The sequence below is a fragment of the Miniopterus natalensis genome, chromosome 19, assembly GCF_054644295.1.
Source record: "Miniopterus natalensis isolate mMinNat1 chromosome 19, mMinNat1.hap1, whole genome shotgun sequence".
NCBI lineage: Eukaryota > Metazoa > Chordata > Mammalia > Chiroptera > Miniopteridae > Miniopterus > Miniopterus natalensis.
The window spans coordinates 13582697-13608325 of record NC_142099.1 but is presented as its reverse complement, the minus strand read 5'-3'; the positions used below and the strand labels follow the sequence as shown (position 1 = coordinate 13608325).

Genomic DNA, 25629 nt, shown 5'->3' with positions numbered 1-25629 from the left:
TTCCAGAGGGAAGGTCAGGCCTGGCTTTAGGGTGAATTGCGAGCTGTCCAGGGTGGGGCACCAGAGCCGGGTGACTGGGTGGCTGGCGCAGGAAGAGGGAGGAAGTCCACGATTGGGCGTGGGATCTCGGTTGGGCGTGGAATTGCGGAGTGGCCAGGGAGCCCGGCTCCCAACCCTCCATTAATGACCTGGAAAAAGCCACTGCCTCTGCTGGGAACGCTGTGGGACCAGGGGCCTGAGAGGCTGCGTGGGGCTCGAGTGGGCCCCCAAAGAGTTGTTGGCTCAGGCCTCGGTCCGGGTAGAGGCAGGGACTGGAGAGCGCTTACCTTGCCGCCAGACCCGCCTGCCTGCTCCGTGGCCAGCTCCTGCCCTCCCCCTCCTGCGGGATCTCTGGCCCCGACTACAACTCCCGGGGAGCACCGCGCAGCCACGCTCCTCCTCTCGCACCATCGCGTCCCCATCCCCCTGCCTCCAAAGCCACTGCAGCCCGAGCTCGGGGAGCGGAGCGTGGTGGGGAGGGGAGCGGGGCAGGCGACTCAGGAGACAGCAGCACCCTGCCCTATCCCCACCAACCAGCCTTGGATCCCACTGGACACTCCGGGGGCACATCGACCACCCCTCTAGAGTCACCTACGCCGACCCTTCCCCTCTTCTCTAGAATTCTTTTCCATCCTCAGGACTTCACCCTCCCCATCCTTTCCTGGGTTCCCAACCTCCGTCCTCTCCTCCACGCCCTCTCCTCACTCCTGGACCGGCCCTTCTCGGCGCCCTTTTCCCTAGGGAGATGCGATGAGCCTGTGTCCCAGCGCCCTCATCGCCATCCCGGGCACGGTGCCCGTCCAGTGCCCGTGGTGGGGAGGGAGCACTCCGCGGCCCCTCTGTGACTTCCCTCTCTTGGCCCCCCCTCCAGCTGGAGTCCCTGGGCCATGCCCCAGGGGACCCAGCCAGTGGGTGGGCTCTAGAGCGAGTTGGGTGGAGAGGCGGAAGGACGGGGCCTTGGGCTCCTCTGAGATGCTCCCAAGTGCCAGGGGGGGCCGAGCGAGGCGCAGGCAACCGGGCGGCAGGCATGATGCCCTCGCCTAGTGACTCCAGCCGCTCGCTTACCAGTCGGCCCAGTACCCGGGGCCTTACCCACCTCCGCCTCCACCGACCCTGGCTGCAGGCTCTCCTCACGCTGGGGCTGGCCCAGATGCTTCTGGGCATCCTGGTGGTCACCTTCAGCATGGTGGCCTCCTCCGTCACCACCACTGAGAGCATCAAGAGGTCCTGCCCGTCTTGGGCTGGATTCTCGGTGAGTTGGGTGCACAGCTGTTGGGTGGGGGCGGCTCCTTGGGCCCCACCCCTCCACACCAGCTGCCAGTTCAAGTCCTGGCCTCTCCTCCCTCTCCTGGTCCTCTACCTCCTTCCAGGGCTGGGTGCACCCTGTGGTGAGGGGCTCACTCAGGTGCCTCCCCTGCCAGGCTGAGCCTGTGCCCACTCTGTCCCCAGCTGGCGTTCTCCGGGGTAGTTGGCATTGTGTCCTGGAAGCGGCCATTCACTTTAGTGGTAGGTGCCAGGGTCTGGTGCCCACTGGGAGGCAGGTGCCCAGCACCTGAGGGGATCCCCATTTATGCCCTCGAGAAGGGAACTGGCTCTCCAGTTCGTGTCACTCAGGCACAAAAGAGTGTGGCTTCTCCTTGGTAGTCCTCTACTCCTGAGCGTCCCAGCCCTGAATCTGCACCCTGTTTTTCCCAGATCTCCTTCTTCTCCTTGCTTTCGGTGCTGTGTGTCATGCTCAGCATGGCTGGCTCTGTTCTCTCCTGTAAGAATGCTCAGGTGGCTCGAGACTTCCGACACTGCTCCATGGTGAGATTTGAGGAGGGTGAGCCAGAGAGAACTGGTTGGGGGAGATGTGAGGGACACCTGACTCAGTCTGCCTCACCCTCCCCACTCCCACCCAGGAAGGAAAGGTCTGTGTGTGCTGCCCCTCCGTCCCCCTCCTCCGGCCCTGTCCAGAGTCAGGGCAGGAACTAAAAGTTGCCCCTAACTCCACCTGTGATGAAGCCCGAGGGGCCCTCAAGGTGAGCATGCACCCCCCCAGCTCTACCATTCCTTCCTCCCGCACCATGCCTCCCCTCCTGGGGTCCTCACAGGCCCAGAATATGTGGGATTTTCCCCTCCCCAGTTCCCTCTTACCTCCCTCTTTCTCTCTTTTTCCCCCAGAACCTGCTCTTCAGTGTCTGTGGACTTACCATTTGTGCCGCCATAATCTGTACCCTCTCAGCTATTGTCTGCTGCATCCAAATATTCTCCCTTGACCTCATGCACACGGTGAGGGAGGAGCCTGGGTCAAGGCCAAGCAGGTGTAATGGGGGGCAGTGTGTGTGTGCTGGAACTGAGGTTGAGGGGGTGGTGACTTCAGCAATGGCTTCTGAGTACCAGGGGCTGTAGATCACCTATTAGTAATGTCTATTATTGTAGGGACGTTTAGGGGGCCCAAGGGGGTGTGTGTGAGGAAGGGAATGACAGGGAGTAAGAGAAATATGTGATGCCAGTCTGGGGCCAGTAGAGGGGGCATTAGAGTGGGATTAGAAATTGGGTGGAGTCAAGAAGGTCCTTAATTCGGGTGAGGGTGAAGGGTTGATGTTCTGGTGAAGACTAAGAGTAGGCGGTGATTCTGGATGCAGATGGGGTCATAAAGAGGAGGAATTTTTAGATGGGCAGGGTCAGACCTGGAGGTCCTGGGTGGGGGCAGGATTAGAGGAGGAGCTGGTTCTAGCTGAGGGAGGGGCCAGAGCGGAGCAGTTTTGAGGGGGCGGGGCCAGAAAAATGTAGATAAGGCCGGGAGTTTGGGAGCCTAGGGGCTGTATTCCCAGAAACCAGGCTTGCTGACCTGCTTGCTCCCCAGCAGCTGGCCCCTGAGCGCTCAGTCTCAGGTCCCCTGGGGCCTCTGGGCTGCACGTCCTCGCCCCCAGCCCCTCTCCTACACACCATGCTGGATTTGGAGGAATTTATACCGCCTGTGCCCCCACCTCCCTACTATCCCCCAGAGTACACCTGCAGCTCAGAAACAGATGCACAGAGGTGAGGCCTGGTGGACTCCTGGGTGTGGGGGGTGGATTAAGTAAGAGGAGGGGGATTTGTCTGTAGCCTTGATTGGTGGGGAGGGTCTTTGTGCAGTAGTTCTTCTCCAGGCTTTGACTCTCTCCCTCTTCCCGCCAGCATCACCTACAATGGCTCCATGGACAGCCCAGTGCCCTTATACCCTACTGATTGCCCCCCTTCTTATGAGGCCGTCATGGGGCTACGAGGAGACAGCCAGGTGAGAGCAAGGCTTGGTGAGGGCCACAGAGCCAGGGCTAGAGCGTGAAAAGCTGAGTGAGCTGTAGTCACTGGATAAACATAATAATAGTTCCCATAATCTTATAGCAGTAGCACATCCACTGTCATCTTTGATCATCCCTAGAGCCTGATGAGGTGGGTGGGGTAGGAACCATTATTTCTATTTTACAGATGTGGAAACAGAGGCCCACATAAGTGACTTGTACAAAGTGACATAGCTGGACTGGAACCTAGGTCTCCAGAGTTCTGTCCAGCATATGGGGGTGGCCGTATCAATGTGTAGAGCTGGACCTTTGACTTTTGTGTCTTCTTTAGGCCACTCTGTTTGATCCTCAGCTTCATGATGGCTCCTGCATCTGCGAGCGAGTGGCCTCCATTGTAGATGGTGAGCAGAAAGTGGGGAGGGTGGACAAGGGCCGGCTGCCTGGGATGGCAAAGCTGGGTGGGAGCCAAGAAGGGGGAGAGAAGGCTGAGTTGGTGGCGTGTGGACAAGCGAGGGCGGTGGCTTCTTGGAATCCTGGACTTAACTCTCTCCTTTGAGATAAAACGAGGAGGAGTTGTCCCCCTAGAGGCTGGGCCTGAGGAAAAAAGAACAGCCTAGGCCGGGTCGGGCTGGTGCTACCGGGCGCCCCCTGCTGCCCACAGTGTCCATGGACAGCGGGTCTCTGGTGCTGTCCGCCATCGGCGATCTCCCGGGGGGCTCCAGCCCGTCGGAGGACTCGTGCCTGCTGGAGCTCCAGGGCTCCGTCCGCTCCGTGGACTACGTGCTCTTCCGTTCCATCCAGCGCAGCCGCGCGGGCTACTGCCTCAGCCTGGACTGCGGCCTTCGCGGCCCCTTTGAGGACAGCCCGCTGCCCCGGCGGCCGCCTCGGGCCGCCCGCTCCTATTCCTGCTCCGCCCCGGACGCCCCGCCTCCCCTGGGCGCCCCCACAGCTGCCCGCAGCTGTCACCGGCTGGAGGGCTGGCCGCCCTGGGTGGCACCCTGCTTCCCCGAGCTGAGGCGGCGGGTCCCCAGGGGAGGCCCCCGGCCAGCTGCAGCTCCTCCCACAAGAGCCCCCACTCGCCGCTTCAGCGATAGCTCAGGTTCCCTCACCCCCCCGGGGCACCGGCCTCCTCATCCGGCTCCCCAGCCACCGCTGCTGCTGCCACGGTCCCACAGCGACCCAGGCATCACCACCTCCAGCAACACCGGTGAGCCCACCGCCGCCACCAAGGTTCAGGGAAGGGTGGGCACTGGGAGCTAGAGGGCCAGTGACAACCAGGCTCTGGGACATTGTCGAGGTCCCTGAAGAGGGCGACAGGGTGAGTTCACTCCTGCGGTAGACAGTTCTTGAGTGCTCACCTCCTAGAAACACAACATCAATAGCTTTGTGGCTAAAGGAGGAAGATTTGTTTTTTGAAACCCAATTCCACAGCTCCCGGCTTGGGCCAGTTACCAAGCCTCAGTGTCTCACCTATAAAACAGGTACAACAATAGTAGCTCCACCATAAATATTATAGAGTTACTGAGAAATGAGGTAACGCAAGTAACATGCTTAGCACAAAAAGTTCTCATTATCACCGGTATGTGCCAGGTGCTGGGGAGGATGCCGCTGTGAACAATACTGCCTTAGCCTCTGTCTTGTGAATTGTATCATCGTTGGGCAGAGACGATGCTCCCTGGGTTGGGGATGGGGTGTGGGAGCTATGAAAGACCCTCTGGGCTTGAATTCTCACAGGAGGGTGGTAGTATGGGTAGGTGTGTCCATTGAGCACCCCCACTCAGTCCCTGTCTGGCTCTCCTCTGCAGCTGACTTCAGGGACCTTTATACCAAAGTGTTTGAGGAAGAAGCTGCTTCTGTTTCCTCTGCAGATACAGGTCAGGCGTGTGGTTAGTGCCCAGGGCGTGGGGGCTGGGGGAGTGCTGCCTGGCCCTCTCTGCACCTCCCATTCCATGCACTGTATCTCTCTCTGTCTCTCTCTCCAGGGCTCTGCTCTGAAGCCTGCCTCTTCCATCTAGCCCGCTGCCCTTCCCCCAAGTTGCTACGTGCTCATTCAGCCGAGAAACGGCGCCCTGTTCCCACCTACCAGAAGGTCCCCTTGCCCTCGGGCCCTACACCGGCCCACTCCCTGGGGGACCTGAAGGGCAGCTGGCCCGGCCGAGGCTTGGTCACTCGTTTTCTCCAGATGTCCAGGAAAGCCCCGGGCTCCAGTGGGAATGGAGCCCATAAGCAGGTAGGCATTAGGGGAGCCTGGGAAGATACTCAGGAAAGCCCGGAGCTTCAGGTTGGGCCACATTGATGTCCTCTCCTGTGTCCCCCTTCAGGTGCCCCGGAGCCTGTGGGGACGGCCTGGCCGAGAGAGCCTTCATCTTCGAAGCTGCGGGGATCTGAGTTCTGGCTCCTCCCTGCGGCGCCTCCTGTCTGGCCGAAGGCTAGAGCGTGGTACCCGCCCCCACAGCCTCAGCCTCAATGGGGGCAGCCGGGAGACTGGGCTCTGATGTGGGCTTCTTGCTACATTGAACAGATCCAGATGAATGCTGGGGGCCACAGGCACCAGCTGGTTGAGACCAGCAGCCTCCAGCATTCCCTTGCACTGGCTAACACAAAAAGAAACTCGCTGTATACCCCAAAGTTACCCCTTTCCCTTCTCCCTCTGGGGCTCCTGCTGCTTGCCTCTGCTCCTCTGGTCTGGGAGAGCTTCTGTCCTGTACTGCATGGGTATTCAGGCTGTGGGGGAGATACCCTGCTTACAGCACCGGAGGAAGAAAATAATTAAGTCCCACTCCCCCAGCATGAGAGTAGCTCTCTCTGATTTGCTAGGGGCACTATGGCCAGGGCAAGGCATGTCCCGGGTGTTTAAGCATAAGGGGCTATATGCCTGTACAACTGGGTGGTGAAGCATGAAGAATCATAAAAATCTGGGTGGTCTCTCAGCTCTGCCACCTCTAGCTGCATGACCTTGGGCAAGTTATTTAACCTCAATTTCCGGACCTGTAAAACATTGTGAGGACAAATGTTTATAAAACTCTTAACACACTATGTAAGCCTTCAATAAATTTCAGTTTCCCCCTTCTCTTCTGGATTATTTTTTTTTATCATCAATGAAGTTTGTTCTAGCATCTCTTATAGATAAGAAAACTCTCTCTCAAGACTTACATTCCTTTCCAGCTGCCACACTGTATCTCTGCTCCTTTTCATAGCAGACTGTTTTCTCTTCCTTCCCTGCATTTCCTCACTACCTCTTCCCAGGCACTGCTCTTTTTTTTTTTTTTAAATATGTTTTTATTGATTTCAGAGAAAGGAAGGGAGAGGGAGAGAGAGATAGAAACATCAGTGATGAGAGAGAATCATCGATCGGCTGCCTCCTGCACGCCCTGCACCACGGACCAAGCCTGCAACCCAGGCAGCTGTCCTGACCTTGAATGGAACCCTGACTTCCTGGTTCATGGGCCAATGCTCAACCACTGAGCAACACCAACCAGGCCCAGCACTGCTCTTGATAAAGTTTTCAGCAACCAAAAGGTGACCATTTCTCCGCCTGCATCTCAATCTCTAAGGAGCTCTTACCCAGAAAATCAGCATCTTTCCTCTTGACTTTTTCCCTTTTGAAGACAGCATGTTCTCCTATTTTTCCTCCTACTTTACCCTCTCAGTATCCTTTGCAGCTTTTACACCTCTGCTGGACTACTTAACACCGGAAGGCCCCAGGGCTCTCCCCTCATCCCTTTTCTACTTTCACTCTGTCTGTAGATGGCTCTACCAAGACCTATAGCTTAAATACCATCTATGTGTTCGTGGATAACTCCCTCCTTGACCTCTCCATGGGCTCAAACCTCCAACTTGACATCTCTGCTTAGATGTCTAATGGGTGCCTCAGCCTCAACATGGCCACAGCTGAACTCTTGATTCCCACCCCTAGCACCTGTTCCACTTCCACTGTTCCATCTCAACAAGGGCACCCCCACCCGGCTGCATATTCCAAAAACTTGGGACTCAGCCTGATTTCTTCTTTTCCCTCATCCATCACCTTTTCATTGAGCAACCCGTCATTTTATCACATTGCCACGTTGTTTTGAGCATTTATACCTATCTAAAATTACCTTGTTTTTGTCTGTCTTGTCCCATAGAATGTAAGCTCCTGAGAGTAGGGACTTGCTCATTGCACTGGGCCTAACAGTAGGTCCTCAACAAACTCAAGTTTGGCAGAATGGGACCTTGAAAGCAGCTTCGGGACCCTATGATTTTGGGGATAGACGCGGTGCCTTACTGGGAAGGAAGGGGGGCACTGTCCACAGATGGCATCAGGACGCAAGCCTTCTTGAATAATTCACCATCATAACAACTCCGCCTCAGGGAGGGCTGGGGTGCGGCCAGGACGACAAAATAAGGTAGCAGGGGGTGGAGATCAGAGTTCCCAATGGGGCGGTTTGGGGGCACTGAATGTTCCCTATCCTGAGGCTCCCAGAGGAGGAAGCTCAAAAATCTTGCTTAGCCTTCAGGGCTCAGACTCACCGAGGAAATTCAATCTCCTTCCCCCACCCCACCCCCTCACTTTGCGCGGCGTGCGGGCCTGTGTAGGCCGAGGCGCATGCGCGCTCACGACTCCCTCGCCCTCTTTCCAAGAAGACTCCAAAATACGCTTGCGCTGCGTCTGGGTCACAGCTGGTCGGAGAGAGCCGTCGGTCCCGGGAAGATCAATGAGGAGTGCGGAAGGGGCCTGCGTCCCGCCTCCGGGCCATTAGAGGTGCACCTTCCCGGCCAGGCCCCGCCTCCTCCCGGCCCCGCCCCGCCCCGCCCCTCGGACCCAGAGCGCGTCGCGGCTGCGCGTCGTGGGGCGCAGCCCCGCTGAGACCCGCACGCTGCGGAGCCTCCTCCAGCCCCGCCCACCCAGCTGTTGCAGGATGCTGTGGGGTTTCCTTTCGCTTGCGGTTGGGGCTGCTGTTTTACTTCGCCCACGGTAGGCGTGATGGATGTGGCACCGTTTGGCTCTTAACTCTCCCCTCCAGGCGTTTGCAACTTCACTTTTTAATCGTCGTTGTTGTTATTTGTAGGGATGGTCGTCATTTACTAATGAAGAAGAGAGGAGACAGTCTTCGAATTCTCTATCCACTTGTTTTTTGAGGGGTGGAGTAGGAGGAAGGTCTGTGTAATTTATCTATTCTTCAGTCATTCAACAAACGTTCGCTGAGCACCAGACTAGCGCCAGGCGCTATGCTATACATTGGGGTATGGCCTTTGGAGATAGGAAGGGAGCGTGGACAGACTTGTCCATAGCCTGCTGGGCTTACGCACTGACCGATCAACAGGCAAACGAGTTAGCAGGCCACTGGACGCTATGACCGACATGAAGCCACTTGTACAATTAATTGGGATACCAGCTACAAAGGAGATGTAAGGGCTATGAACTTGAGTTACAGGAGGGCTGCGTGTGGAGGGAGAGAATTTTTGGAGAAAACGATGCCTGATGTTCTGAAAGATGAATAGGCATAAAGTAGGCCAAATGCTGTGTACTGAAGGACAGCCTTTGCAAGGACTCAGAAGTACAATGGATATAGAACAAGGGGCAAGTCCCTGACAGGCTGTAATTGGCGGCTGGACTCCCTGTCTTGGCACCTTCCCCTACCATTTGATTTCTACACAGCAGCCAAAATGATCTTAAAAATCTAAATCTGATCTTGTCATTTCCCTGCACCAAACTCTCCAGTGAATTTCCATCTTAGAACAAAATTCTAAACTCCTTATGTGGCCACCAAGGCCTACAGAATCTGGCCCCAAACTTTCTTTTCTAAACTCATTTCTAACAATTGTCCCCATCACTGGCTCTATCCAGAACTCCCTGCCCCTTTAGTTTCCTTCATAGTTCTCACGGCCATGTGAAATTATGTTTGTTATCTACCAGCCACTAGGACAGGAACTTTATCATCTTACTTATTGCTGTATTCCCAGGATTAGAACAGTGCCTGGCACATAGTAGATGCTCAATTATTATTTGTTGAATGTGTGAATTGGGGAGCACTTAGCCCAGGTGCCTAACCCAGTCAGGGGTGTCAGTAAAATGGTACTGATGGCAGTGATACTAAGGCTGAGGCCTTAATGATAAAAAAAAAAAAAGGAGAGTTATTCATTTTCTTCCAGAAAAGAGAAGAAAGTACTCATGGCAGGGAGGAGAGCAGAGGCAAGATGGAATGCAGAGGAAATGGGATTGGGAAAATGGTGCAAGGGGAGAGGTGAGAAATGAGGGTGGAACAAAGATCCCATAAGCCCTCTTAAAGGCAATGTGGTGCCATTAAAGGATTTGAGGAGGGAGAGTGGTAGCTTCAGAATTTATATTTTAGTTTCATCATCCAGTTCTCAGAGAATGGGTTGGAGGAGAAAAGTGGAGGTTATGACACCAAGAGAGAGATGTTCCTATAGTCTAGGAGAGAAAAAAATGGGGAGAAGGGTACGGGGAGAGGACAGAGCCAAGAATGAGCCCCATCAGGATGGGATGTAAGGCTAGAATAAAATAAACAAAAGTTTGTCAAGTTAAAAAAAAAGAGCCCCAGGTTCTGGGAGGAAGGGGTTCCATTTATGGGGAAAGAGAGCCCAGGAGAACAGGTTTGGCTGGGGAGATGATCTCATGATGGTCCTGCTGAGGTGTCCGTGAGACATCCAGAGGAAAGGTCTAGAGGTCAGAGCATTTCACAGAGTCAATCCCAGGAGGATTGTAGGTGGATTTTTTTTTTTTTAAATATGTCTTTATTGATTTCAGAGAGAGGAATGGAGAGGGAGAGAGAGATATAGAAACATCAATGATGAGAGTCCTCATTGATCAGCTGCCTCCTGCGCACCCCTGACTAGGGATGGAGCCCGCAACCTGGGCATGTGCCCTGACTGGGAATTGAACTGCGATCTCTTGGATCCTAGTTTGATGCTCAACTGCTGAGCCATGCCCAACTGGGCCGTAGGTGGATTTTTAAAAAAATATGTTTTTATTGATTTCAGAGAGAGGAAGGGAGAGGGAAAGAGAGAGATAGAAGCATCACTGATGAGAGAATCATTGATTCCCTGCCTCCTGCATGTCCCCTACTGGGGATTGAGCCCAAAACTGAGCCTGCAACTCGGGCATGTGCCCTGACCGAGAATCAAACTGTGATCTCTTGGTTCATGGGTCGATGCTCAACCACTGAGCCGTGCCGGCTGGGCTGGAGGCAGGTTTTTTTTTTCTTAATCCTCACCCAAGGATATTTTTCCATTGCTTTTCAGAGAGAGTGGAAGGGAGAGAGAGAGAGAGAGAGAGAGAGAGAGAGAAACACCGATGTGAGAGATACATTGATTGGTTTCCTCTGGGACATGGCCCACCAGGCCAGGGATCGAGCCTGCAACCCAGGTACATGCCCTTGGCTGGAGTTGAACCTGGGACCCTTCAGTCCTCAGGCCGATGCTCTAACCACTGAGCAAAACCGGCCAGGACAAGTAAGTATTTTTTGAGCACCTACTCTCTGCTGTGAACAGAATGACAAAGTCTCTTTGACTTGACCATGGAGGTAACAGTGGAACTTGGAGGGGGTGACCTCCTTGGGGACTCAGTCTGAGGCCTAAAAGCAAGGAGCCTATGACATGGTACTTGCCAGTCTCCAGGGCAGGAGTTTGCTATCTGAGCCAAGCCTACACCCTGGCAGAGTGCTAGCAGAGTGGGATCAGAACTCTGCTGCTGGGTCAGCCAAACTATTTTTATACTCCTGCTTTTGCTTATATTTATTTCCCAATTGTCCTCCCTTGGTGTTTAGCTAAGTCGTTTAAAAGTGTGCAACAGACCGAGGAATGTGGCCACCTAATACACCCTTAGTAGCCGCTGCAGCAAGGCCTAGGTATTTGAGGCAACTCCCTAGGGCAGTGGTTCTCAGTCGCCCCCTAGGGGACATTTTGGAAACTTGTGTCTTTAGTGGAGACCAGGATAGGAGACACTTTGAGGATTAGATGGACGAAGGACAGGAAAGGTAGACATTCTATAACATGCACAAGAAAGAATTCTCTCATTCTACTTGACTTTGGAAATTTCTGCTCAACAACATATGCAAATATAAAATAAAAAACAAAACAAATCAGCAAGACTTTATTATATAATAATTTAGAAGGTCATTATAGAGAAGGAAGCTTAAATAAAATACATTTCCTACTATGTAATATATTTAGTTGAAAAGAGTTTCTATGCAGTAATACCGTTCCTGCAGAAGCAATGAACTGACTGCAAATATGTAATAAAAATTTTTCACTAGCTTAATTGAGGTGTAATTTATATACTATAAAAGTTCTCTCCTTTTAAGTGTACAGTTCAATGGTTTTTAATAAATTTACTGAGTTGTGCAACAGTTAATCCCTATTCCCACCACAACTTCGAGCAACTACTAATCTATTTTCTGTCTATAGCTCCACCTATTCTAGAATTTAATATAAATGGAATCATGCAGTATGTGATCTTCTGGACCTGGCTTCTTTCACTTAGCATAATGTTTTTGAGGTTTATTCAAGTCCTAGCATGTATCAGTATTTTAGCTCTTTTTATTGCTGAATAGCATTCCATTGTATGGAAATACCACAATTTGTTTACTCACCAATTGATGGGCAGTTAGGTTGTTTCCATAGTTAATGCTGCTATAAACATTCACAAGCAAGTCGTTGTGTGGACATCTTTTCAGTTCTTTTATGTAGTACCTAGAAGTGGAATTGCTGGGTCATATGTAACATTTTGAGGAACTGCCAAACTATTTTTCATAGTTTTTCATAGTGGCTGCACCGTTTTACATTTCCACCAGCAACATACAAGTGGTCCAATTTCTCCATGTCCCTGTTCACACTTGTCATTGTCCATTTTTTGTATTATAGCCATCCTAGTACATGTGAAGTGGTATCTCTTAGTGGTTTGGATTTGCATTTCCTTAATGACTAATGTTGTGGAGCATCTTTTCATGTGCTACTTGGCCATTTGTATATTATTTTTGAAGAAATGTCTATTCAAATCTTGTGCCGGTTTATTTATTTATTTTATTTATTTATCCTCACCTGAGGATATTTTTTCCATTGCTTTTAGAGAGAGTAGAGGAGAGAGAGAATGAAACATCGATGTGAGAGAGACACACTGATTGGCTGCCTCCCGCATGTACCCCGACGGGGGCAGGGGATTGAGCCTACAGCCGAGCCTGACTTTGGCCAGAATCAAACCTGGGACCCTTCAGTCCAAGGGCCAACACTCAAACCAGCTAGGGCTCTCTTGCCCATTTTCAATTGGGTTATCTTTTTATATTGAATTGTAAGAGTTCTTTATATATTTTGGATACTAGAGAATGAAATGAGAGTGAAGTGAGGGTCTAATGCATGCAAAGTAGCATAGAATAAGTGCTCAACAAACATTAGCCCTTATTATAACCAACTTTATTTAGAAATAAAATAGAAAAGTTCAAGGGCAGCCCTTGCTGGTTTTGCTCAGTGGTTAGAGCTTCAGCCCATATACCTGAAGGGTCATGTGTTTGATTTCTGGTGAAGGACAGTATCTGGGTTGCAGGTTCGAATCTCAACCCTGGTCGGGGGCATCTGGGAGGCAACCAATGGATGTGTCTCTCTCACGTTAATGTTTCTCTCTCTCCCTCCCTCTCTCTCTCTCCCTCCTCCTCCCTCCTTTCCATTCTCCTTAAAAAAATCAACGGAAAAAATATCCTTGGGTGAGGTTAACAACAACAACAACAAAAGTTCAAGGGCAAATCACATTGTGAGAGAAATCTGTAAGACGAGGTGGTGTCAGCCCAGGCCAGGTAGCTCAGTTGGTTAGAGCGTCACCCTGAGATTCGGCCAGGGCACATACAAGAAGTAACCCATGAATGCATAAATAAGTGGAACAACAAACCGATGTTTCTCTCTCTAAAAATTAATAAATAAAATTAAGAAAAAAAGATGAGGTGGTATCAACTCTGGAAGATTTTTAAACTGAATGATAAAAAGAAGAAATAAGAGCCCTGGCCACTGTGGCGCTTATTGGTTAGAATCTTTGCCAGAGCACCAAAGGGTCGTGTGTTCGATTCCCGTTCAAGGGCATGGACCTGGCTTGCTGGTTCAATCCCTGGCCCCATCGGGGCATGTGTGGGGAGCAACCAATCGCCGTGTCTCTCTCACATCAGTGTTTCTCTCTTTCTCTCTCTCTCTCCCCCCTCCCTCCCTCCACTCTCAGTGGAAAAAATATCCTCAGGTGAGGATTCACGAAAAAAAAAGAAGAAACATGAGCCTCTGTTCCTACAGAGTGAAACAGGGAGGGGAGGGGGGCCCTAAACCCAACAGAGCAAACAGGGGCAAATATAGTATGTGCTTAATAAATATTTGTGGGATGAATGAACTAGAGGAAAGTAAGGCCTAGGTATCACCTGTCCTCCTCCCAAGAATGAGCCCTGCACAACATTTCCTTGAAAAGCAGGAAGTTTGGATGGAGCAGATACTGACCTAGTGATGATGGTTTAATGCATTTCAACAACTTGGCACCTACCCACTCTGTGTCAGGACAACTACAGAGACTGAGTAAGACATTCCTTTACTGAACTCCGCAAAGACTTAACTTATTGCAACATTTGGTGCCCAGCAGAGTGCTATACACATACATTATGGTTCTTAAACCTCACAGCAATTCTGTGAGCTAGGAGCTGTCACTCCCCTTTTATAGATGAGAAACAGAGGCTTAGAGTGATTAAGTCCTTTACTGAAGGTCAAACAGCCAGTAAATGGTGGAGCCAAGTTTCAAACCCAGCTGGTCTCACTGAAACTATACTGAAGTGCTATAGGAACCCAAAACAAGAGAAGATCAGTTTTGCTTGGTGTGTGTCTAGAAAGACTTCACTGAGATCATTTTAAAAACACACAACAGCTTGGCCGGAGTGGCTCAGCGGTTGAGCATCTACCTATGATCCAAGAGATCGCGGTTTGATTCCTGGTCAGTGCTCATGTCTGGGTTGTGGGCTTGATCCCCAGCAGGGTGCGTGCAGGAGGCAGCTGATCAATGACTCTCTCATCGTTGATGCCTCTATCTCTCTCTCCCTCTCCCTTCCTCTCTCTGAAATCAATAAAAAATATATATTTTTAAAAAGACACAAATAAACAAGTGGTTAGTGAGCACCTCCTATGTGCCAGGCCCGTGCTTATTTCACTGATTCCAGTAATAACCCTGAAAGGCTGTGGTGTGGCCTCCATTTTACCAGTTAGAAAACAGGCTCGGAGGACTGGAGTTGGTCAGGTCATCATTGTGTGTGTCACTCCCACTAAGTCATTTGTGTTGTGGTCCATGTGTGATGTGGTTGCAACCCCCTTCTCACATCCACTGAGGATATAGCTTGTACAGCACTTTCCAGTTTTTGAGCCTCCCTGTCCTGTGAGAAAGGAAAAGCAGTTAATACAACCTGTACCTGATGACGAAACAAGGGATGCCTGGAGAGGTGAAGTGCTGAGGACTCCCTCCCTTCAATCACGCCATTCCTCTGCCCAGGGCCCATCCTCCCTGCACTTCTCTGGTGAATGATCCCTGCCCTTTCTCCTCCATGAAGCCTTCCAGGATAGCTCCTCCCCGTGGAGTGTCCCTCCATGCATACCTGTTACTGGTTTGTCTTTATCTGTCACTATCTGTGTACGTGTCTAAATCCCCTGCTTCACAAGCCTCTATAGGGCAAAGACTGCCTTAATCATCTCTCAGTGTTTTAGCAACCCTATTTTGCACAGCAAACCTTTTATTAGTATCAACTTTATTAGTATTACTTTAACATTTTTTTCTCAAGAAAGCAATGTGCCTACTATGGTTCCCCTCGTCTGGGACTCGGGGGCCTCCACTCAGTCCTCCACTCCGATCTCTGATCTAGATTCTTCCTAAAGCTGTCGCCCACACATGCCTCCCAGAATTTCACAGGGTGTGTCATCACCGGCAGCCTGGAGGAGCCACTCACCCTTTACAAGTATGGTTGCAGTTGCCTCACTTCCTGTGTCATGTGACTCTCCCGCCGTCATCACATGACCCATTCGCTCCATTATGCCGGGATTAACCCAGTGCCCGTCTGTGGCTGCCCAAGTGCCTGCATCCCTGTTTTTAGTCGGGGGACTCTCTGGCCTCTCCGGGGCCTGGGGATGCTGCAGGCGCCTCACCTGGTGATGGAGCTTTCACGTCCTTCCCGAGAGGTGAGCGGGCCGGGGCTCCCACTTCACCTTGTTTGCTTCTGGGATCCTGGCCACCCAGGTTCTGGAATTCGATGAATGACAGACTCTCCTCGAACTCAGGTCATCATGGCATTTTTATGGAAGGACAGGTCCCTGGAGAAATGGGTGGGAAAGGGGAGGAGGAGGGTCCCGGTTGGGGTGCGCAGGGACTGTCGCTAACAGAGGGCTTGGAGGGGGCGCTGTCACTAGCAGAGGGCCGGTTCCATCCCTCTTAAAGGTGGGAGACTAGGCTGTGGGTGCCCATAGGTAGCAGAGCGCTGCCCAGGAGGGTAGCTGAGGGGTGGAGAGGGGCTTGCCTTCCTGCCACTATCATTCTGTTCGCAGGGATGTCCCAAGGCCCTGGGCAGGGTAGGCACCATGGCTGCCAGTCTCGCGGGATTGCTTCTACTTCAGGCAGCTTCTTGGGCATCAGGTAAGTCAAGGTGGAGGGAGTTAGCCCCAGAGCTCCCTTGTGCCATGTGGTTCTTTGGTAGTTTTCTGGCACACTGGTGGTGGACTTCACTAGGTGCTCAACAAACGCTTTTGAGTGACCGAAACCAGCCTTGGGGTGAGAGGACAGCAAGAGGATTTTAATCCTCACCCAAGGATATTTTGTTTCTATTCTTCTTTGTTTTTTTTTTTAAGAGAGAGAGAGAAACATTGATATGGGAGAGATACATCAGCTGGTTGCCTCCAGGACATGTTCTGACCTGGGCCAGGGATTGAACCTGCAACCCAGGTATGTGCCCTTGACGCAAGGGAATCAAACCCTTGACCCTTCCGTGCGGGGGGGGGGGGGGGGGGGGGAGGGGACGACACGACGATGCTCTAGCCGCTGAGCCATGCTGGCCAGGCTGTGAGGATTTTAGAAACCGGTGTTCAGTCTCTCCTGACCAGTGTGGCTTCTCCCAGCTTTATCCTTCAGCTTTTGCCTCTCCCTCGCTCCCAGGTGCCCACCCCTGCAGCCCTAAAAGCTTTGGATATAGCTCAGTGGTCTGTGTCTGCAATGCCACGTATTGTGACTCTCTTGATCCCCTGACCCTGCCTGCTCCTGGCACCTTCACACGTTATGAGAGCACACGCAGTGGGCGACGAATGGAGCTGAGTCTGGGGACCATCCAGGCCAACCGAACAGGCACAGGTAACCACTACACCCTTCACCACTAAGCCAGGCCGGGAACCTCTGGAGCGCAATCATGTCACGATCGCATGGGGTTTCTCCCCTGTGCACTGACACCTTGATTCCCTGCATATATTCTCAGGGCTGTTACTGACCCTGCAGCCCAATCAGAAGTACCAGAAAGTGAAAGGATTTGGAGGGGCCATGACAGATGCTGCTGCTCTCAATATCCTTGCCCTGTCACCCCCTGCCCGGAATTTGCTACTCAAATCGTACTTCTCTGAAGAAGGTGAGGAGGCGGGGGACAAGGTGACATAGTGCAACTGACCTTGATATTTCCTTTGACCCTGACTTCTACCCATCCTGACAGTCTCTTAAGGCCCAAATATATAAGATTGTCCTACCCATCTTCCACTGAGTGCTTGGGGACTCTCAGGTTCAGAAGACCTGTGTTTCACCCAGGTGCCTGGCTCCACAGGCCCTAACCCAGGAGCCCAGACACAATTTAGGACTGGCGAGTAGTAGGCCAGGTTGCACATCTTCTATTGACTCAGACTCCCATCGCGGTCTTTTTCTGCAGGAATTGAATACAACATCATTCGGGTACCCATGGCCAGCTGTGACTTCTCCATCCGCACCTACACCTATGCCGACACCCCTGATGACTTCCAGTTGCACAACTTCAGCCTCCCAGATGAAGATGTCAAGCTCAAGGTGGGCACTCTGGCTTCCTTAGGCCCTGGTAGCATTGATGCCCAGTATTTGAAAAGCCTCAGGCTAGAGAAGTCTATAGAGAGACAGAACCCAGCCCCTCTTCGCTCTGTTTTGTCCTGGGGGAGCGAGGGCGGGGGCTGATGGCTAGGCCTGACACACTGGTTGGGCCAGTCTGTCTATGTTCTAACTCTGGTTGTCTCTCCTCACTATCTTTGTTTCTAGATACCCCTGATTCACCAAGCCCTAGAGATGGCCCAGCGCCCTGTCTCACTCTTCGCCAGTCCCTGGACATCACCTACCTGGCTCAAGACCAATGGGGCAGTGAATGGGAAGGGGTCGCTCAAGGGTCAGCCAGGGGACCTCTACCACCAGACTTGGGCCAGATATTTTGTCAAGTAAGGGAGCAGCAAGGCCATGGGGTCTGGAGAAGCCTGGTCTATGCCCCAACCTGGTTTCACCTCTAGATATGACTCTCCTCATCTCACCTTCCTATCTTCTGGGCCTTTCAGACTTGGGCCCCCAGTTTTCCCCACCTCATTGAGTCTCCTATTCCTCAGGGTCTTGGTCCGCTTTCTTGGTCATGGTCACTATACCCTTCCCCTGCCAGGTTCCTGGATGCCTATGCTGAGCACAAGTTACAGTTCTGGGCAGTAACAGCTGAGAATGAGCCTTCTGCAGGGCTATTTAGCGGATACCCCTTCCAGTGCCTGGGCTTCACCCCTGAACACCAGCGAGACTTCATTGCCCGTGACCTGGGTCCCACCCTGGCCAACAGTACACACCGCAATGTCCGTCTGCTTATGCTGGATGACCAACGCTTGCTGCTGCCCCGCTGGGCCCAGGTGGTAAGGCCCAGTACCGCCATGGGTACACTAGTGACCCTCAAATCCAGGATCCAAATGACTGGCTCCCAAACGAAGTGCCTTCCCTGCCCCAACTCTTGATTCTTAGAGAACCCTAGGCTGGAGCCAGGTGCCCAGGTGGTATACCCTGGAATGCTGAGGTAGTAGTCACCCCTTTTGGATCTCCAGGGCCCCATGGATCCCCATGGTTGCATTAATCTCACTGCCCATTTCTCTGGTCTCCTGGTGCCTCTTCCAGAACCCTCCATACAAGGGCTAGGTTCAGTGGTTCCCTTTTCCCACTAGTCCTTCCTCTCTCCTGTACAGGTGCTGGCAGACCCAGAGGCAGCTAAGTATGTTCATGGCATTGCTGTACATTGGTACCTGGACTTTATAGCTCCAGCAAAAGCCACCCTGGGGGAGACACACCGCCTGTTTCCCAACACCATGCTCTTTGCCTCAGAGGCCTGTGTGGGCTCCAAGTTCTGGGAGCAGAGTGTACGGCTGGGCTCCTGGGATCGAGGGATGCAGTACAGCCACAGCATCATCACGGTGAGCCACCTGCATCCCTTTTCACAAAGCAGGCCACCTTGACCCCTTCCTAGCCTCACCAAAGACTGATGATAGGCCCTCCTTTCCAATTTTTCCCCAGCTGGCTTGCTCTTGGGGGCACATTTGGGGTATCACAACTCCCTATTTGCCTTCCCATCACCCTTTTTCCAAATGCTTGGGTCTCGAGCAGTTAGAGCTGCTTCCGGTTTCTCAGCTTCTCTTGTGACATCTTCATTCTCAGTCTTCTTAGATATTAAGGATATAGAGCCCTCCTCACAGGGCTGAGGCACCGTAGCCAGTTTACCTCATTAACTACATTATCTGGGGACCCAGTGTGGAGCCTTTGTCTCTCTGCCCTGTTCCTGCCCTAGAACCTCCTCTACCATGTGGTTGGCTGGACTGACTGGAACCTCGCTCTGAACCCTGAAGGGGGACCCAATTGGGTGCGCAACTTTGTTGACAGTCCCATAATCGTGGACATCGCCAAGGACACGTTTTACAAACAGCCCATGTTCTACCACCTTGGCCACTTCAGGTGAGTGGTGGGCAGGCACCCCCACTCCACGCCAGGCCTAGTATTTCCTGCACTGGGCTTTCATCACCCCACATGAGCAGGAAGGTGTTTAGGGTGGGAACCTTGGGAGAGCCACACCTGTCCTTCTTGCGCCATCTGGACAGGAAGTGACTTGATGTCATCAGACACAGACAACCCCTGACTGCTGATGCTGGAGCTGGCAGGCAGGAAGGAGGGCATGCCAGCAGCATGGCTCAAGACCTAGAGAATTAGGGCAGAGCCTTGGCAAGGGTTGTAGGGGATGACTTCTCGGGTTATGAGTTGATGGGAGCTACCCTCAGGGCCAGAGGGGCTGGGCTGGGGTCCCTGACGATGCCTGTTCCCATTTCAGCAAGTTCATTCCTGAGGGCTCCCAGAGAGTGGGGCTAGTTGCTAGTGAGAAGAACGACTTGGACACCGTGGCACTGGTGCATCCCGATGGCTCTGCAGTTGTGGTGGTGCTAAACCGGTAAGAGCAGTAGCAGGGTCTGGGACCTGGGCTGAGGACAGAACTGTGGGTTTGGCAGGATCACATACTCAGCTTCTCCCTGCCCCCCTGCCCCCCCCACAGCTCCTCTAAGGATGTGCCTCTCACCATCAAGGATCCTGCTGTGGGCTTCCTGGAGACTATCTCACCTGCCTACTCCATTCACACCTATTTGTGGCGTCGCCAGTGATGGAGCAGATACCCAAGCAGAAGCCTGAGCTAAACATGGGCATTAAAGGGACAGAGTCAGCTCACATGCTGTCTGTGACTAAAGAGGGTACAGCAGGGCCGCGGTGAGCTTAAGTGACGTAAGCCCAGGAGCAGTGGTTTGGGTAACTCACTCTCCCCTCTAGCTGGAGCCAGGGGCTGGAGGCCCCTCAGGAAAGGATTGGAAAGCCCCAGTTGCCCCCCCACCCCCAAGCTTGTGTGAGTGTGTGCTCTGTGCTGATTGTCTGTGGAAACTGGGCCCAGGCCCAGGGTGAGCTCACTGTCTGTACAAACACAAGATGGGGGTGGGGAGAGGGTAAGAAAAGGAAGAACTGGGGACTGTTTGTCTTTCCTGGAGATGCAGAACTGGGCACTTGCAGGAGCAATGTCAGCATCAAGGCACAGGCAGCTAAGAAGCCAAGCACCAGTGAGGGCTAAGACACCCAGATGGCCCCTTGGCGCCAGCTAGGAAAAACGGTGGCCCCTTAAAGGACAGAATGTCTGATTCCAGTCAGTGTGAGCAGGTTTATTCTGTGGGGGACATCCCATTTCTGGCTGTACTGACAACAGGGAAACACAGGGACCTCTGGAATGCATGAGAGTAGAAAAATGAGTCCTGGGAGCATGAGGACAAATCATTCCTCTTCCTCCTCTTCAGCCATGCCCAGGGCCCGCGTGCCTGGGGTCCGGGCAGGTGTTGCCCGCTGGATAGAGACAATGCCACTGAGCAAGGCATAGCCCACCATGGCTGCCAGCCCCGCCAACACGGATAGGATCTGGTTCCGGCGCCTGTACGGCTCCTCCTCGGTCTCTGGGCCTGTTGGTGTCTGGCGTGGAGGTGGCACCTCAGCTGAGGGATAAGGAAGGAAGGTGGGCAGGGGGCCTAGTTCCTGGATCTCTGTCCAATCTCCCCGGGGCGAGCACCCACCCCGCACCCATCTGCCCCTTACCTCCATCCCAGGGGAAGTAGAGGCTGAGGATGTGGGTGCAGTAGGCACAGAGGTTATGCAGCCCCCGCAGGTGGGCCTGCAGTTTCCCACTGGGCAGCTTTACCTGCAGCAGCAGGGCCAGGTAGCTGAAGACAAAGGCATCCAGGGAGGCAGGGCTAAAGCAGAGAGGGGGATGTGATGGAGGACAACTTTGGCAGAGAAAGTAGAGACGGAGTCAGAGGAAGATTTGGCCCTGGGAGGTGGGCTCTGGACAGCAGGTGCCACCAGGGTAGGAGAGGACACATCTTTCTGAGCCTTGTGTGGGGAGGGCCCCTAGGTGGCGCCAGCCTGGCTGTGAATGGGACTCTATCCCAGGGCTGCATAAAGAATATATTGAGTGCCTCACAGCCCTGCAGGCCCCTCCTGTGCCTGGCGGCCCTCCCACCCTCCTGTACCACTGAGGCAACTCCAGCCCTACACACAGCCCCACTGTCACCAGACCCAGCATCTGTCCCGAGGACCTCTTGTCCGGAGCTGAGCCACCCCAGCCCCTGCAGCTACATCTGAACCCGCATCTTCTTCCAAGCCATCTCTTATTCCCCTGGAGTCAGACTCACGCATCTCCAAAGAAGAATTTCTGAGATCCCAGGCGCTGAGAGAGGAGTGTCAGGCATTCCCGAGCCCCTTGGTACAGCTACAGGGAGGACACAGGTAGGCTTGAGGCTGCGGGCACTGTGCCGCCTCCCCTCGTAGGCACTCCCACTCCTGGCCATCAGCCCTGGGGCTTCTCTTACAATAGCTCCCTATCCCAGAGATACCTCCTTTTCCAGTTCTTCCTCACTCTCAGGCCTATGCTCCCCACACAACAGCTGTAGCCGCTCCATGTGCTGCCGCTGCATGCGGCCAGGTAGGAAGAAGTTGAGGGGAAAGGGCATAGCCTCTGCATACCACTTTCGGGTCACTTCCACATAGTTCTTGGCGTCTATCCAAAAAGTATGTATCTGAATTTGGTACATAGGAAGGAAAAGGTAGGTCTGAGCCAGTGTACCTGCCTGACTCAGGGTGGGCTTCTGATCCCCATGCTGCTCCAAGGCTGGGGGGTGGGGGTGAGGGGTAGGGTGTGTGTGTCCCTGGCCCCCTTCCCCACTGGCCATAAACACTGGGAGTTCTGGGCACACTCACCAGCACTGGGAGCAGCTTCTCCTCTAGCAGAGACATGAAGGCCAAGGTGTCTGCCCCTTGTCGGGCAGACAGGTCATAATCAGCATTGTACTTCTGTGGAGGAAATGACTACCATGAGGTGGATGCTGGGGGACTCCAGGGCACTTCTCGGGGGCATCCTGTCTGGTACCACCCTCACTGGCCTCTGAGTGTAGCAGAGGTAGAGTAAGGAGATTTTCCTGCTGAGGCCCCGTGGCCTAGGTACAGCCAGTAGCCTGTTGCTGTTGGCGGACAGCCTGGTCCTTGGAGCCTGCTGGCCGTCAAGATCCCATGCCCATTGGGGAAGGAAAGAAGGCCCAGCCACAAACCAGGAGCAGCTCCCAGAGTTTCCACGGAAAGGTGGCAACATGCCTGCTGACAGCAACTTCCTAACAGCAACTTCTCCAATCCAGGCACCACAAACCTAGCAGAGTGGAGCTCAGAGGCAGGTTGGGCCTCCATCCATGCCTCAGGAACTTGGGAATGCCATCCTCATGCTCCTGGGACCCCTGGCTTGTTCTCTCAATGCCCAGCTCTTGGCTATTGCCTCTACTTCATTCCATGGCCCAGGCGCCACCACCACCACCACCACACACACATTCCAACCGTACCCCCAGGTCTCAGGCTGCCTCATCTTCCTAGGTCCAGTGTCTGTTGCTTAGCAACCCCCCCACATCCTGAGTAAGCTTTGTCCTCAAATAACCTCTTGAGCATGATCCTTAAATCTCTCTGAGCCTCATTTTCTCCCCTGCGGAATGGGGGTACTAATCTCTTTCAATGTGGCTGTGTTAGGGAAAAACTCTAGAAACTGGAAAAGTTGTGCTCATACATAAGGAAACATGGCAGTGGCCCAGTCCCTGCAGGAACTTTGGCTTTTACCAGGATCCCCTGTCTACAGTCCTCGAGCCTCCATCAATTCCCCAGCTCCTTAATCTTTGGGAAAGTAGAAATGAAAAAGAGGGCCCCACTTCTGACAGTGTGTTCCCTTTTGGAATCACCATGAAAACTAAAAGAACCCTTGGACAGCATCCTGGCTCAGCCCCTAGTTTTACAAATAAAGAGCTTAAGGCTCTGAGACGTTAAGCGACTTGCCAAAGGTCACACCGTCAAGAAGAGAGTGAAGAGCATAACCTAGGTCTCCCTCCCCCTTCTTCTTATAATGCTCTTCCAACTTCCCCACTCTGGCTCTAAGCCTTGTCCATCCTCATCCCCATATCCCACCTGAACTAGTCCTTGAAAAAGGGCCCTTAGAAGTCCCTCTCTGGTCCCACTTTCAGAGGTCTCATCTGAGCTAACTGCTCTTCTACTCTCCTTACCCTTCTTTGTGTTATCAACCTGTTCATCTCTCCCTCACTGCCCAGCAGGCAGAAGGCACTGTGCCTCCGGATACCCTCAAAGTGCCTGAGCTTAATCTCTGGCCTACTGTTTACTGCATTATTACCAACAATGTGTGTGCCCTCCGCCCCCATCACACTGTGTTCCTTGAAGCTCTGGGTCACCTGCATCTAGCTTGGCATATACTTGGTGCTCAATAAATGTATATTGCACTGAATTGACTGAACTTTTTTCACTAGTCCCCCAAACCAAGCCACCTACCTCTTTTCGAAGGTGGGTGATGATCTTGTGTGGTACTGAGATGACCTCTCCATGACTGGTCCGAAGGGCAGGCAAAGTTCCTGACATTGAGAAAGAAGTACGCCCACCAGACCTTAGTTGTCTATCCATACACATTTGGTACACAGTCCTGTTTGTCTCCTGATTCTCCCCTTCCTCGCACCACCCCCCCCCGGGACATTGGGTACCTGAAGGGCTCCGCCAGGGGTTGGTGATCTTGTGCACCTTGAGTGGGGCACCAGTAAATCTGGCATAGGTCTGCAGGGAAGGAAGCAGAAGGCAGAGGCCGGGGACATGGCCCCCCACAGGGGAATCAAGGAGAGAAATAACATTTATTGAATACCTTTTGTGCTACAATCTATGCTTAGTACTTGACACACATATACAAAGAGGTGAACATTACTGTGCCCACTTTGCAATGGGCAACACAGGGCTCAGAGATAATGGATATCTCCATGATTACAAGTCAGCTAGGAAAATCCTTCCATCTCCTCTCCTACCATCTACCTGGTGAACATTGATCCTCAGAAGTTTTTTCTTAACAGTATATCCCTTTTCTTGGAAAAACTGACCATGCCCTTTTTTGGCAGTCTCTGTGGTCTGTTCCTACTTATACCTTAGTACCTGAACATTTTTTATTACATTTATTTGCTGACATGTCTGCCTTTCTGAAAACAACGCCAAGGGAGGGACCAAATCTTATTTAGTTTTACAGCCAATGTTTGGTATTTAGAAGAGGCCTAATGCTTATTAAATGAAGGAGTGAACGAGAGAAATGAACTAGTGTGACTCCAAAGCTCTTTTACAGAGCCTGGCTGTGGGCCTTTTGATTCAATAAACAATAAGCTCAGTAAATGCTGTTTAGTGAGGAGGAAGAAGAAAGGAAGGAGAAGAAGAGGCTGAAAAGATAGGAATGCCAAGCCTAAGAACCCTGAGATTGTTCAGCTTTAGTCAAGACGGATATGAAGAAACAGCACCCAGAGAGGAGAAGTGATCGCCCCAAGGTCACACAGTCAGCAAACAGATGAGTGAGGACTAAAACCCATTTCCTGAACCCATGGCCAAGGCCTTTTTATATGGTTACACAAAACCTAGGCTGCTAAGGCAGGCATGGGGCACACTGAGCCCATAACGGCCTGGCACGCTCTTTGATTGCCTCAGTTTCTCCCACTTCGCCCGTGCTGTGGAGCCCTGGCAAAATTCGGATGATCGGCTAGTTGGAGACCCCTCCCTAGTCCTCCAAGGCGCAGCACACGGCGCCGGCACCACCCCTCACCAGTACCGCCAGGCTGTCCAGGTCCACTGACGGCAGCCCCCAGCCCCCCGACCAGCAGAACAGCTCCATGGGCGCCGCCATCTTGCCCGCCCTCTGTCCCGGAAGCACCTCCCCCCGTGCTTCTGCCCGCCCCTGCGCGGACCCGCCCCCCCGCCGCCGCTACTAGGGTCGCTGGAGGCCGAGGGCTGAGGGAGGCTCCCGGGGAGGTGCGGCTTCTCGTGGCCCGGGCGGCGGGGGCGGAGTTGAGGGCCTCTGGGGAAGGCGGCCGCCGCCAGATCTAGAGGCGGCTCCCAAAGTTGGGGGAAGGGCTCTCGACCTGGCGCCTCTTCGGAGAGTCGGGACGCCTCGGCCAAGGGGATCCCAGAGCCCCCAAGGAGTGGCCGGCCTGGGAGAAAGGGGTCTCGCGCCCCTGAGCCGACCCTGCGGGATCTCGCAAATCTACACGTGGCCTGGACTGCTCTAGGGCCCCTCAGGCTCGGCCCTGAGCCGGGGCTGCGGGGGGGATCCCCCGAGGTGCATGTTTTCCACAGCGCGTTATGCTTGGAGCCGGCCCCGCGCCTCCTGTCGCCAAGGAAACAAAACAGGGGCGGTGGCGGCCGCGGGAGCAAGGCCCGGCTAGGGCCTGGGTGGGGGGA

General features: G+C 53.1%; 3 protein-coding genes across 8 annotated transcripts; 2 read left to right on the top strand and 1 right to left on the bottom strand.

Annotated features, from left to right (window-relative positions):
* The first annotated feature begins 515 nt into the window (after positions 1–515).
* On the top strand, positions 516–6376 carry ENTREP3 (endosomal transmembrane epsin interactor 3). Of its 4 annotated transcripts, none has more exons than XM_016221339.2 (12): positions 516–1291; positions 1489–1545; positions 1735–1845; positions 1941–2060; positions 2203–2310; positions 2891–3063; positions 3202–3301; positions 3637–3706; positions 3967–4512; positions 5111–5179; positions 5288–5535; positions 5627–6376. In XM_016221339.2, exons 1-12 carry the CDS (start codon positions 1067–1069, stop codon positions 5798–5800), a joined length of 2001 nt encoding a protein of 666 aa, XP_016076825.1. In that variant the 5' UTR covers positions 516–1066; the 3' UTR covers positions 5801–6376. The 4 variants fall into 4 exon arrangements, with proteins under 4 accessions (XP_016076825.1, XP_016076824.1, XP_016076826.1 ...); XM_016221338.2 differs by having other exon boundaries at positions 2888–3063; XM_016221340.2 differs by lacking the exon at positions 1489–1545 and having other exon boundaries at positions 2888–3063.
* A 2273-nt stretch (positions 6377–8649) lies between these two features.
* GBA1 (glucosylceramidase beta 1) lies at positions 8650–23649 on the top strand. 2 transcript variants are annotated; one of them, XM_016221555.2, is made up of 12 exons: positions 8650–8693; positions 15170–15482; positions 15846–15933; positions 16450–16641; positions 16763–16909; positions 17201–17334; positions 17557–17729; positions 17942–18179; positions 18504–18728; positions 19100–19263; positions 19634–19750; positions 19853–23649. In XM_016221555.2, exons 2-12 carry the CDS (start codon positions 15318–15320, stop codon positions 19956–19958), a joined length of 1749 nt encoding a protein of 582 aa, XP_016077041.2. In that variant the 5' UTR covers positions 8650–8693; positions 15170–15317; the 3' UTR covers positions 19959–23649. The 2 variants fall into 2 exon arrangements, with proteins under 2 accessions (XP_016077041.2, XP_016077040.2); XM_016221554.2 differs by lacking the exon at positions 8650–8693 and having other exon boundaries at positions 14923–15482.
* On the bottom strand, positions 20476–25100 carry MTX1 (metaxin 1). 2 transcript variants are annotated; one of them, XM_016221557.2, is made up of 8 exons: positions 24995–25100; positions 23907–23976; positions 23701–23780; positions 22087–22179; positions 21723–21905; positions 21522–21598; positions 20926–21080; positions 20476–20825 (listed from the first exon to the last, which is right to left on the bottom strand). In XM_016221557.2, the coding sequence occupies exons 1-8, from the start codon at positions 25073–25075 to the stop codon at positions 20611–20613; spliced, it is 954 nt and encodes a 317-aa protein (XP_016077043.1). In that variant the 5' UTR covers positions 25076–25100; the 3' UTR covers positions 20476–20610. The 2 variants fall into 2 exon arrangements, with proteins under 2 accessions (XP_016077043.1, XP_016077042.1); XM_016221556.2 differs by having other exon boundaries at positions 25001–25077.
* Positions 25101–25629: the final 529 nt, after the last annotated feature.

Bases quoted from the DNA above. Each gene is read 5' to 3' on its own strand.
- GBA1 (XM_016221555.2), top strand. From the start codon at position 15,318: ATGACCCATTCGCTCCATTATGCCGGGATTAACCCAGTGCCCGTCTGT. The intron at 16,910-17,200 runs GTGAGGAGGCGG...CTTTTTCTGCAG, and splicing joins ATCGTACTTCTCTGAAGAAG to GAATTGAATACAACATCATT. The intron at 17,730-17,941 runs GTAAGGGAGCAG...TTCCCCTGCCAG, and splicing joins TGGGCCAGATATTTTGTCAA to GTTCCTGGATGCCTATGCTG.
- ENTREP3 (XM_016221338.2), top strand. From the start codon at position 1,067: ATGATGCCCTCGCCTAGTGACTCCAGCCGCTCGCTTACCAGTCGGCCC. The intron at 1,846-1,940 runs GTGAGATTTGAG...ACTCCCACCCAG, and splicing joins ACTTCCGACACTGCTCCATG to GAAGGAAAGGTCTGTGTGTG. The intron at 5,536-5,626 runs GTAGGCATTAGG...GTCCCCCTTCAG, and splicing joins GGAATGGAGCCCATAAGCAG to GTGCCCCGGAGCCTGTGGGG.
- MTX1 (XM_016221557.2), bottom strand. From the start codon at position 25,075: ATGGCGGCGCCCATGGAGCTGTTCTGCTGGTCGGGGGGCTGGGGGCTG. The intron at 22,180-23,700 runs GTAGGTGGCTTG...TTTCCTCCACAG, and splicing joins TCACCCACCTTCGAAAAGAG to AAGTACAATGCTGATTATGA. The intron at 21,081-21,521 runs GTGAGTCTGACT...TCTCTGCTTTAG, and splicing joins AAATTCTTCTTTGGAGATGC to CCCTGCCTCCCTGGATGCCT.